The sequence below is a fragment of the Chrysoperla carnea genome, chromosome 2 (assembly GCF_905475395.1).
Source record: "Chrysoperla carnea chromosome 2, inChrCarn1.1, whole genome shotgun sequence".
Taxonomy (NCBI): domain Eukaryota; kingdom Metazoa; phylum Arthropoda; class Insecta; order Neuroptera; family Chrysopidae; genus Chrysoperla; species Chrysoperla carnea.
In genome coordinates, this window is record NC_058338.1 from 167,213 (window position 1) to 181,390 (window position 14,178).

Genomic DNA, 14,178 nt, shown 5'->3' on the forward strand with positions numbered 1-14,178 from the left:
TCTGCTGATCAATTGATTGATTATAAATCAATTTAATTGAATAAAGGAATTAGGTAACACCAAATAAAGATCACTTTTATTAATATTTTCACAAATTTAGGATAAATTATAGGTTTTGGTTTGTGATCCAAAGTTATTCAATAGTTTATTTATTTATCTGTAAAAAAATAGATTTTATTTTATTTGAATAAAAATAACAATTTACATAATTAGGTACGGAACCATTCAATTAATATTCTAACAAATATTTATAAATTGAACTAGAATTTAATAATAAATCTATCGTTATCGCTATCGTTATCGTTATCGTAGAACAGATGCTGTAAAAATTTGTTTTAAAATCTGTGGCAATTCACTGCAATCTGTACAAACAAAACCACGTCCTGCACCCAAAGTTCGCACCAAGCTGAAAACAAATTAAAACATTCATTTTAAAATTATTTTATAATCCACTTGATAATTATTTAAGAACTTTTAAAACGTGTTGGAACGGAACGGAATCAACAAATTATTTTACAAAATCATTAAAAATACTCGAAAGCTTGTTTTCAAATTCATTGTAAAATAAAATACACTTTTATGCATTTTGAATCCCTCGTACGTGCTGTACTCATCCACGTACAAGGGATACCGAACAGCCAAACCCCGTTCAAGATCGAGTAAAAAATGTTACATTACAAATATTGATGAGACCACCAAAATTTTGGTATAGGTCTTCATAAAATCACTTAATAAATCTATTTACGGTTTTCCGTCTGTCTGTAAACATGATAACTCAAAAACGAAAAAAAATATCAAGCAAAAATATTTACAGCTTACTCATGACGTAAAGAGAAAGGCCGAGTTCGAAAAAGGGCAACAAAGGTTTAAGTCTTGGATCCGAAGAACTCATCTTAGAACTCAATGATTAGAGATGGAACAAAAGTTTAATGTAAAAAATGTTCTTTATAAAAAAATAAACATTTTACATTTAAACTTTTATTCTGTCTCTAACGGTTTACAAGATGGGTCCCAAGGATCCAAGACACAATTGACCTATGTTGCTCATTTACGAACTTGACCTCACTTTTTACGTCTTATTGTTATTAAAGCTGTGATATTGTTACTGTTTTTGGTAAGAGCCATTATAATATTCGCATAACCACAGATAGAGAGAGAAATAGCTTTTCTACGCTTTAGCACTAAGCATTAGCCAAGCTTGAATGGTTGCGTGCATTAAATGTAATTTTCGTCTTATTTTTTTACTAAATTTTTATTTATAAATTCAATTTCATTTCATTAATTTGTGTTTTTATTTTTTGAGTGGTGGGGGATTACAACATTGTTCTTTACATTTGTAAACGATGAACGATGTACGATACAATGCACAACATAATATATTTAATTAAAATGATAATAAAAATAACTTACAAATTTTATTTTTTCAATTATTTATTAATAACAACTAATTATTATCGTAATAACACAACAAATGCACAATAAATAAATAAACTAAATAAAAGGCAGAAAAATTGGTAGATGTTTGTTGTTTACACTTTTGTGGCGTATTTTATATTCTCAAAATTTAGGAATTATGTTTAAATTAAATACATATGATTATAAAAATAACTTACAAGTTTAATTTCTTAAATTTTTCACTAATAACAACTAATTATTATCATAATAACACAACAAATGCACAATAAATAAATTAACTAAATAAAAGGCAATATCACGGAAATGTACGATCATAAACGATCATTAGTTTTAAAATATTTATATGGCGCTGTATGTATTTCAACTATCGAAATAAATGTTAGTTCAACAAGTTTACCATAGATGGCATTTAGATGTATTTTGTTTTTGTAATCCTTTAAGTTTTTTCACTTAAATAATTTTTAAAATTCATACTTTACTATGTTATGTTTTCTTTACTACAAATTATCAAATTGATTTTTCCAATCCTTTCTTCTTTATTATGAAAATTTTTAACATTTGTATTAGGAGAATATAAGTTGAAAGGGGAAAAAGTAGTACCTGATAGGGAAATGGTAAGTTAGTGTTTTCACCCTGAAAACCTTTTTCTTTTTTCTTTTTTCTGGTATTTTTTTATAAGTATAAAAAAAACAATTTTAACTATTTATTTTGTTCGTTTCGTTTCGTTCCATTTACATAGCGAATTATTTGCACCTTATGTGCAAATAAAAAAGAAAATGAAAATCTTTTTGCTGAAAATCTTAGTGTACTAACCTGGCATTATATTCTCCTAATACAAATTGAAGAAATTGAAGTAATTTTGGCCAAAAAACACAAAAAAATGAGAAAAAATCCATCAATTTTTAAACAAAATTATCCATTTTCACGAATTTTCCGGGAATTTTTCATAGATGTTATTTGGAAAAACATTCTAAGCACGACGTTCAGAATATGCTCAAAATTTTCGTCCTTTTGCTCTAGGACTAACCGTTTTCGAAATACAGCCAATTTTCCATTTTCACAAGTCACTTTTTCAAAACTAATTTCACCAAAAATTACAAAAATTTTCAACAGTTAGTTCAAAATATTCACCAAAGATGGCACCACCGTCGTTACTATTAGTTTAAAATATTCACCAAAGATGGCACCACCATCGTTACTGTTAGTTCAAAATATTCACCAGAGGTGGCACCACCGTCGTTACTGTTAGTTCAAAATATTCGCCAAAGATGGAACCACCGTCGTTACTGTTAGTTCAAAATGTTATTCATAGATGTCACTGTCATCGGTATCATGTTAGTTCAGACTATTTGCGATAGATGGCATTACTGTCGCAATTGATATTAGTTCAAACTATTTACCATAGATGTCTCTGCTTCTGTAAATATGTGTAGTTCAATATGTTTTCTATAGATGGCCCTACTAGTTTCATTTGTTAACTTACATACATTGTTTTCAATGCATCAAATTAAATAGAAATGTGTTTGTTGATAGAAATGATTTTTAATATTTATACTTCATTTTTTTTTGTTAACTGGTACAAATTTAAAAATAATAAATATATTTATTTATTTATTTATTAATTATTAATTACATTAAATACAAATATAATAATTTTTATTAAATTATCTTCTGGTGTTGTTTAATAAAATAAATTTTAAAGATTCAAGTTATTGTATTGGATATAAATATTTGTATTGAATATAAGTTCCAAGGGAAATAGTAGTACCTGATAGGGAAATGGTAAGTAAGTGTTTTCACCCTAAAAACCTTTATCCTTTTCTGGCATTAATTAATTAGTATAAAACTTTTAACTAATTGTTCGTTTCGATCCATTAACATAGCGAATTATTTGTTTGCAACTTATGTGCAAATAAAAAAGAAAATGAAAATCTTTTTATGAAAATCTTAGTGTACTAACCTGGCATTATATTCTCCTAATACAAATTGAAGAAAATTGAAGTAATTTTGGCCAAAAAACACAAAAAAATGAGAAAAAATCCATCAATTTTTAAACAAAATTTTCCATTTTCACGAATTTCCCGGAAATTTTTCATCGATGTTATTTGGAAAAACATTCTAAGCAAGAGGTTCAGGAGTGGCACAAAATTTTCGTCCTTTTTGCCCTAGGACCAACCGTTTTCGAGATATAGCGATTTTACATTTTCAAAACGTAAATTTTTCAAGAGAAATTTCACCAAAAATTATGAAAATTTTTAACATTTGTATTAGGAGAATATAAGTTGAAAGGGGAAAAAGTAGTACCTGATAGGGAAATGGTAAGTTAGTGTTTTCACCCTAAAAACCTTTTTCTTTTTTGGGTTGGGTTGGGTTGGGTTGATAAGGGAAAAAGTAGTACCTGATAGGGAAATGGTAAGTAAGTGTTTTCACCCTGAAAACTTTTTTCTTTTTTCTTTTTTCTGGTATTTTTTTATAAGTATAAATAAAACAATTTTAACTATTTATTTTGTTCGTTTCGTTTCGTTCCATTTACATAGCGAATTATTTGAATTATTTGCACCTTATGTGCAAATAAAAAAGAAAATGAAAATCTTTTTATGAAAATCTTAGTGTACTAACCTGGCATTATATTCTCCTAATACAAATTGAAGAAAATTGAAGTAATTTTGGCCAAAAAACACAAAAAAATGAGAAAAAATCCATCAATTTTTAAACAAAATTTTCCATTTTCACGAATTTCCCGGAAATTTTTCATCGATGTTATTTGGAAAAACATTCTAAGCAAGAGGTTCAGGAGTGGCACAAAATTTTCGTCCTTTTTGCCCTAGGACCAACCGTTTTCGAGATATAGCGGTTTTACATTTTCAAAAGGTAAATTTTTCAAGAGAAATTTCACCAAAAATTATGCAAATTTTTAACATTTGTATTAGGAGAATATAAGTTGACAAGGGAAATAGTATTACCTGATAGGGAAATGGTAAGTTAGTGTTTTCACCCTAAAAACCTTTTTCTTTTTTCTGGTATTAATGAGTATAAATAAAACTTTTACCTTTTTTGTTCGTTTCGTTTGTTCCATTTACATAGCGAATTATTTGCACCTTATGTGCAAATAAAAAAGAAAGGATTGGAAAAATCAATTTGATAATTTGTAGTAAAGAAAACATAACATAGTAAAGTATGAATTTTAAAAATTATTTCAGTGAAAAAACTTATTACAAAAACAAAATACATTTAAATGCCATTTATGGTAAACTTGCTGAACTAATATTAATTTCGATGGTGGGTGCTGTCTATGGTCATGTTTACCATAATTTGTAATCTGCCCACTATCATTAAAAAAATTGACATTTTACAGAGGGTAATCCAACTGACATTTAATACAACTTATTAACCACAAATTTAAACATGAACAAATGAAAACTTTTAACTTTTAGGTCAATTTGAGTTTGTACCTCGATGTAATTATAAGTATTATATATTTATCAAAACTGAGGGAATCTAATTTGGTGTAGGTTGATTAAAAAAAAAAAAAAAAAATTGGAAAATCATGATTATTTATTATGTAAAAAAGTAGCTAAATTATACTATGAAAATAAATATATAATTAATTAATATAATCAATAATTATAATATAACACTATTTGTTTATTTTTATTTTCGACATGCCTATTTATTATGTAAACTTTTCATTAAATTAATGAATATAAATAAACTATATTTATAAATACACATTACACATACATATATTTAATACCGATACATTGAATTTATTTATTAATTTTTATTAAATTTATCTATGTAATTTAATAAAATGCAAAAAGTAGCATCACATTTAAGAACATGAAACAAATTTGACATTTCTAACATAACAAAATAAAATGATACACTGCGCGCCATCTATCTACATAATAAGAAAACTATGCTTAAATTTTAAATTACCGACTAAAAAATAAAATACAAATATGGTCTGAGCTAAAATGTGTAGCTATTTGAATAAAAAAAATTACTTTGTAAAAATGTCTAATTATAAAATATAAATAATTAATTAATATAATCAATAATTATAATAAAATATAATATAAATATTTTTTCACTTACCTTTTCGTCATATTTATCATGTAAACTTTTTTTTATTAAATAAATTAGGATACATTTTACACAAGCTTTATAAATATATATTTATATAAACAAATAAATATATTTAGAACCGATAAATTAAAGTTATGTTTTAATTTTTATTAAAATTAAAACTAAAATATTATCACTTTTCGTAAAATGTCAAAATAAAATGATACACTGCGCGCCATCTATGCACATAATAGAAAAGCTATGCTTATATTATAAATTACTGTAAAATAAAATACAACCACAATAATTGAATACTAATGTTAATAAAAAATCGAATAGATTTAAAATAATTATCGTATTTGTCTAATTAATATAAATCACTTACCTAGATGAAATTCATTCACGTTCGATATTCTAATTCATAGGTTATATGTATGACAGCTGATTATTTGTAATAGCAAAACATTGACAGACTATGCGTTATCAAACCTGCCATTTTGAAACACACCTTAGATCATATATTTTAAAGTGAATTTTCAAAGAAACACACATATTAAGTAGGCGTAGCAAAATATCAAACCCCTTTTAAACTTAAAAATTTATTTTAAAAAATAAACCATAAAACCCCTTTTTTCTAGTAAGAACACTCACCATTAAATTACCTTTCAAACAAAACCAAAGAAACCATTAAAAAATAAACCATAAAACCCCTTTTTTCTAGTAAGAACACTCACCATTAAGTTACCTTTCAAACAAAACCAAAGAAACCATTAAAAAATAAACCATAAAACCCCTTTTTTCTAGTAAGAACACTCACCATTAAATTACCTTTCAAACAAAACCAAAGAAACCATTAAAAAATAAACCATAAAACCCCTTTTTTCTAGTAAGAACACTCACCATTAAGTTACCTTTCAAACAAAACCAAAGAAACCATTAAAAAATAAACCATAAAACCCCTTTTTTCTAGTAAGAACACTCACCATTAAATTACCTTTCAAACAAAACCAAAGAAAAAAATTTTTAACATTTGTATTAGGAGAATATAAGTTGAAAAGGGAAAAAGTAGTACCTGATAGGGAAATGGTAAGTAAGTGTTTTCACCCTGAAAACCTTTTTCTTTTTTCTTTTTTCTGGTATTTTTTATACATATCATATAGGTATGTACAACACATGTGTGTAACTTAAATTAGTTAATTTAATTAAATATAATAATAAATATTTAATAAACGTTTATTTATTTAAAAACTTACAGATACTAAATAGATATTATAGATATAGATAATAATATAATAAATATGATTAGATAATATCTAACTAAACTAATTAAATACAGTATTAACTAATTATATTTGTATTAAATATATTTATATTATATAATATAAATATAACTAGTTAAATATTTACTTATTTAAATTATATAATCTAACCATCATATATCTATCTAATTTACAAAAGTATTTATTAATAATTATACTTATATTGTTGTTAATGTTAATTATTTACTATTTAAATAATAATTGTTTATATTTTATATTTATTTATATATAATAATTAGTTATTTAATATAATTAATAAGTATATAAATATTAATTAATTAATTAAAATCGTCTAATATTTGATGAATAATTAATACCATAATGTTCATTATTATCATTATTATTACTTTCATTATTAATATCATTTGTATGTTGTTGTTGTTGTTGTTGTTGTTGTTGTTGTTGTTGTTGTATTGTTATATTTTTTAATAAATCAGCTTGTAATAAACTATCTAATGCTTTTTGTACAGATGGATCATTTAATAATGGTGGTGTATTTGTATTTGTTGTATTTGTTGTTGTTTTATTATTTATTTTTGATATAACAGATGTAACAATATCATTTAAAACAGTAGTTTTATCATTAACAATAGTTGTAGTATTATTATCATCATTATTTGTTGTTGTTGTTTTATTTAATATATTTAATATACGTGTTTGTAATTCATTAGCTTCAACATTATCAGTATTATTATCATTATTATTAATATTATTATCATTTGTTGTTATATTTGTTTGTTGTTGTTGTTGTTGTTGTTGTTGTTCATATTGTTGTTGTAATTGTTTACGTTCTTGTAAATATTTAATTAAAATATCATATTGTATACATGATAATAATCTATTTTCAGTTAATAAATTTAATAATATTTGTATTGTATCAGAATGTTTAATTAATAATTTATTTAAAATATTATTATTAGTATTATTATTAATAATATTACCACCATTATGTAAATAACATTCAAAGTTTTTATGTATTAAATTAATAGCATCATCTGTTGGCATATTACGATGTTCTAAAATAAATAAATAAATAAATAAATAAATAAATAAATAAATAATTATTAATTATTAATTATTATTATTATTTTATACCTTCTGTAGCACCATATAATATATTTAATGTTAATGAATGATATTGTTCATTTTGTGGTGTAACTAAAATAGCATATAAACAACCACGTGATGCTATATTAGCTAAAACACGTCCAATTGGTACATCTTCATTTGGAAATAATAGATCAACAGTTAAACCATGTAATTTTAATTTATTTTCTATATATTCAGCATATTCACTATAAATTAAATTAATTAAAATTAATTATTAAATAAATATTATTTATATTTATATTTTATATTAATTATTTACTTACGTTAATGATTTAGCTACAACTATTATTTCACAATCATTACAATCAATCTTTTTATTAACATTAACACCACTACCACCATGTTGTTGTTGTTGTTGTTGTTGTTGTTGTTGTTGTCTATTATTATTAAATGAATAACGTTGTTGTTGTTGTTGTTGTTGTTGTTGATAATTACGTGGTTGTTGTGGTTGTTGTTGTTGTTGTTGATGATGATGATCCAAAGGTGAACGATCTCTATAATTATTATTATTACGTCCACTTGGTCCTAATCCTGGTCCACCACGTCTTGGATACAATTGATTTGTAATTGTATTATTAATAGATTGTTGTTGTTGTTGTTCTGTTTTAACATTTGTTTGTTGTTGTTGTTGTTCATCATGTTGTTGTTGTTCAATATTATTATCTAATAGTGCAGATGTTGTTGTTGTTGTTGTTGTTTGAATGTTTTTTAAATTATTGTTACCTTTACCACCTTCACCAGTGATTGCACCCTTCAAATAAATAAATTAATAATAGATGTAGTTAATTAATTAAAACTAATTGAATTAAAATTATAATAATTAATTGTATGATGATTGATAAATAAATATAAATATTATTAAACAAAATAAAGTATCTAAATAAGGTACTGTATGTAATTAACTGTAAACTGTAGATTGTAGACTGTAAGTACTTACTCTAACATTTAATTTTTTTCCTTTAAATATGTTACCCAATTCTTTTTGTATAGCTAATTGTGCACTTTGTTCTGAATCAAATTGTATAAAACCAAAGTTACGTTGCACTGAGATACCAAGTATCTTGCCATACGATGAGAACAATCCTCGTAAATCATCTTCAACAACTGATTGATCTAAATTACCAACATATATTCTAGCTGGTGCTGTTAATGGATCTTTCATAAAATTCTTTTCTTGTCTTGCATACATTTTTATTTTTGTTTTATATTGCTACTTGTTTTATTACACACACTATATATATATATTTTAACATAAATTTAATATTTAATTAATTTATTTATTTAATTCACCAGTTTACTTCTATTAAATTCAATTTAGTAATATTTATACTTAATTAATTTATAATTTAAAGTAAAGCTTTTTACTTCTACATAAAATTATGAATGTTTGTTTTATTTTATTGATTTTAATTGAAGCTAACTTCACAGTTCATAACATACAACACAACTACAGACTTATAAACAAAGTGTGGACTGTAGACTGACTTGACACTAAAATGCTCTAAACTCAACAGAACTCACTTATTTATTTACTGTCAAGTAGTTTTATACCTTGTACAGAGTGCTATTCAAGTTGGCGACTTATGGAAAACTTTTTTTATTATAAGACTTTAAAAAAAAAACTTATTTTTTATTAAAATATCTACTTTCGAAAATATTAACATTCGGCTATTCACTTATCACATCAGAATTAAAAATTATCACACATCATTCCACTGAAAAATCATATTATACAGGGTGTCTACTTAAATTGGTCACTATTGGAAAACTTTTTTATTATAAGGTTTACGAAAAAATACTTATTCTATGTAAAAAATGTCTGCTTTCGAAAATATTCAGCTGCTCACTCTTGACATCGAATATACAGGGTGTTCAAAAGTTGAAAGAGTTAGATAGGAATGATAGTGTTCGTTTAGAAATGTAGACCATTTTGAAGAGATAAGGGAAACAGTTCAAGAAATTATTCCGGAGATATATGTAAGAGTGTATTTAAAAAAATTTGTTAATAAAACCATCTAGCTAGCACACCCATTCATATCTACGTTGGATTTTGCTGACATTTTTTTGATGTCTGACAGACTAGACTAGACTAGACTAGACTAGACTAGACAAGACTATTATTGAAATTGAATTGGATTGTTGATTATATTTAATTCTTAAAAGAATTTTAACCAGTAAGAAACCAATCCGCCGTTTATAGAAATTAAACAAATTGTTAATAAACAAGATTACAAACACTAACAAATATGATTAAATTAATTAATATTTGTTGGTTTTGTTCTGTTTGTTTAGCTTTTCTTGATATTTGTTTATGTCTTAATAATATTGATATTTTGTATGGTGGTCTCTTTTGTATTGATGGTAATGGTAATGGTAACCATCGGTTATAATAAAGATTAACTAGGTAATGAATATAATAATATAATAAAATGATTGGATTTAAAGATATATACAAATAAAACAATAGACTTTAATTATTTATAATATTATAATTATTAATTTAATAAATATATAATTATAATTATAATAATAATAATAATAATAATTAATATTTATTATTTTTAATATTAAGTAACAATATTATAAGTAAAATACTTACTAAATAAATAAGTATTAATTAACTAAAGTGTACTAATTAATTAAGTTAAGTACAATTGTGTTAAGTTGTTTGATTGTAAATTAAATGTAATAAAACTTTCAAGTCTTTAATTGAATATTTAATTAGTACTAATTAGATAATAATAAAGTAAGTAAATGTATCTATATTTTTATTAAATTTAGTTAAGTACATTAAATCATTATTAACATTAATTAAAAGTGATGATACGTATGATACGATACGATCTAACATTTTAGATACATTAATTAGTTTTTATTGTTGTTGTCGTATTATTAAATATGAATTAATTAATGAATATCAATAAAAATTTAACCATCATCTATTTAAAATATAAAACAATATATATATATATATATATATATAAATACATGAATGTTGTTATTATATATAAATACTATTAAATCAAATACATATAATATAATATAATAATAAAAATAAAATTAAAATGAATGGAATGTATAATATTATATATCACAAAAACATTACAACATATATATTAATATGTTGTAAGAATAATAAAAATAAAACTTTATATATAAAGTTAATCTTTTTATTTTTATTTTAATAATGATTGACTTGACTTTATATAAGTAAATGTTCTAATTCATTTTAATTAATAATAATACATTAAAATGTTATATAATATAATGTATTTTTAAAATTGTTTTTTTTTTTTTTATATAAACATTCATGGTTTGTTACATTTATTAGTAATTATAAGATAATAGTTCATGTGTATATAATAAAGATGTATTATACATGTTATAAAAAATAGTAAACATAAAACATAATAATAATACTAAGTACATATTATATTTATTTATGTGTATTACTAAGTTTTACTTTCTTTACTTTATTTATTACTAATTAATGTAACAATCCACCATTTATAAATTAAATATTAGTACACATTACATTATACAACGTATTCTGTTATTAACTGCAGAAATCAAACTTTCCAAAAAAAAATTCATCAAGAGCAACAAAAAAATTATTTACCAAATTTATATATATATATAAATTTAATGATGGTATCTCATCATATATAATATAATAATATACATGTTTAATAAATACAACATAATAAAATAAAATAATATACAACACAATAACATAAGTTTATTAACAACAACAACAACAACAATAACAATAATAATAATAATATAATTATATACAACCAACATAACTTAACATATTAATTATATATATTTATGTACATTTATTTTTAAATTCATTTAATTAATTTATATATTTATTTATAATTAATATTATATTATACAAATGTTACATTTATATTATTATTATTATTAATTGTTAAATATCATAATTGAACAACATTATTATCATATAATGTATCATTTATAAATAATGTTTGTTGTTGTTGTTGTTGTTGATGTCATTTATTTAAATTAAACATATTATTATAATTGTTACTTTTTGTTTTATTTATTGTTGTTGTTGTTGTTGTTGTTGTTCTCTTTGGTACCATCATAAAATCTAAATCAGGTAATGTTGTTATTGTTGATATATTATATAAACTATGATTATTATTATTATTATTACCACCACTACTACTACTAATACTATTATTATATAATGTTGTTGTTGTTGTTGTTGTTGTTGTTAATGTTTGTTGTAATGGTATTGTTGTTGTTGTTGTTGTTGTTATATTATTATAATAATAATGTGATGGATTTGTTATAATATTTGTTGGTGTAAATAAATTTGTATTATTACTTGTACTTGTACTTGATGTATTATATAATGATGATGTTGGTGCATTCCATGCAGTAAATACAGGTGGTGGTGGTGGTGGTGCTGTTGATCTTTGATAATGCCATTGTTGTCTTTGTTGTTGTTCTTGTTGTTTATTAAATGTTGGTGTTGTTGTTGTTGTTGATGTTGTTTGTATTTGATTTGATATAAAATCAGTCCAATCATCATCATTATTATAATGTTTATCATTTTTAATACAATTATTTGTTTTATTATTATCATTATCATTATTAATTAATAATAAATCATTATTATTTTTAATTGGTTCTTGTTGTTGTTGTTGTTGTTGTTGTTGTTGTATATTATTTAATGTTAATAATTTTAAATCACATACATTTGTATTTTTATTAGTTAATGTTGTTAAATCATCAAAACAATAATTATTAAAATCACTTATTTTATTATTTAATAATGTTGTTGTTGTTGTTGTTGTTGTTTTATTAGTTTTATTTATTGTTGTATCTATTTGTTGTTGTTGTTGTGTTGTATCTTTAACAGATATAAAATCAGTCCAATCATCATCATTATTATCATTATTATTTATATTTGTTGTTTTAACATTATTAACATGTTGTTGTTGTTGTTGTTGTTGTAAATTATTTAAACGTTGTTGTAAATCTAAATCAGATGTACCAGATATTAATCCTGGATCAGGCCAATCAATAACAACATTATTTAATTGTTGTTGTTGTTGTTGTTGTTGTTGTTCTATTTTAATTGGTTGTAAAACAATATTTATTGATTGTTGTTGTTGTTGTTGTTGTTGTTGTTTATCTATTGTATTATTATCTATTTGTATTGTTGTTTCAATATTGTTATATTGATTAAACTCTGTAAAATCATCATCATCACCATCATCATTCAACTCTGTAAAATCATTACAAATAGATGATGTATGTTGTTGTTGTTCTTGTTGTTCTTGTTGTAGTTGTGGTTGTTGTTGTTGTTTTCTTGTTAATTCTGGTGTTAATACTGTTGGTTGTAACCATGCAGGTTGTATTTGTAATGTTGTATTATCATTATTAACAATAATATTACTACTATTAGTAATAGCTGCCATTGATAATGATGATGATGATAATGATAATGGTTCCTCATTTATTATTGTTGTTGTTGTTGTTGTATGTATATGTGTTTCACGTAATAAATTCATTGGTGTTGTAAATAATTGTAATGTTTTATTTAAATTACATGAATTTGACATTGTTGTTGTTATTGTTGTTGTTGGTACTACTTCTTGTTGATATGATTGTATTGTTGTTGTTGTTGTTGTTGTTGTTGGTACTGTTGACATTGAATAATAATCAGAGAATTCATCATTATCATTATCATTATCATTATTATCGTTAGTATCATTACTAATTATTAATTTATTAATATCAAATGTTATTTGTTCACCAACAATATTATTATTATTATTATTATTATTAGATGATTGTTTTTGTTCTTGTTCTGTTGTTGTTGTTGTTGTTGTATTATTTATAATATGATGATTATCATTATCATTATCTAAAATAAAATAAAATAAGATTTAAACATGTTAATAAATAAATATATAAATAATACTTGCCTATTGTTGTTGTTGTTGTTGTTGTTGTTGTATTTAATTGTTGTTGTTGTTGTTGTTGTATTGTACTTGTAGTTGTTGTTGTTATTGGTATTGTAATTGGTTTTAATGGTTCTAATGGTGTACCACCTAAATTAGCAACAAATCTAGGCATCATACAACAATTATTTAAATTTGTTCCACCATATAACTAAAAATAAATATTAAATAAATAAGAACAACTTAAGATTATTAAACTTATTATACCCTCATATATAAATAAAAGAACTTACAATATTTCTTGTATCAATATTAATAGTTTT

At 23.1% G+C, this 14,178-nt stretch overlaps 1 protein-coding gene across 1 annotated transcript; it reads right to left on the reverse strand.

Moving 5' to 3' along the window:
- Positions 1-149: 149 nt before the first annotated feature.
- LOC123294114 (nuclear receptor coactivator 5-like) lies at positions 150-9,137 on the reverse strand. Its single transcript, XM_044875203.1, has 5 exons — positions 8,851-9,137; positions 8,177-8,664; positions 7,899-8,098; positions 7,748-7,819; positions 150-157 (listed from the first exon to the last, which is right to left on the reverse strand). Exons 1-5 carry the CDS (start codon positions 9,100-9,102, stop codon positions 150-152), a joined length of 1,020 nt encoding a protein of 339 aa, XP_044731138.1. The 5' UTR covers positions 9,103-9,137.
- Positions 9,138-14,178: the final 5,041 nt, after the last annotated feature.

Bases quoted from the DNA above. Each gene is read 5' to 3' on its own strand.
- LOC123294114 (XM_044875203.1), bottom strand. From the start codon at position 9,102: ATGTATGCAAGACAAGAAAAGAATTTTATGAAAGATCCATTAACAGCA. The intron at 8,665-8,850 runs GTAAGTACTTAC...ATTTATTTGAAG, and splicing joins GAAAAAAATTAAATGTTAGA to GGTGCAATCACTGGTGAAGG. The intron at 7,820-7,898 runs GTATAAAATAAT...TATTTATTTTAG, and splicing joins ATTATATGGTGCTACAGAAG to AACATCGTAATATGCCAACA.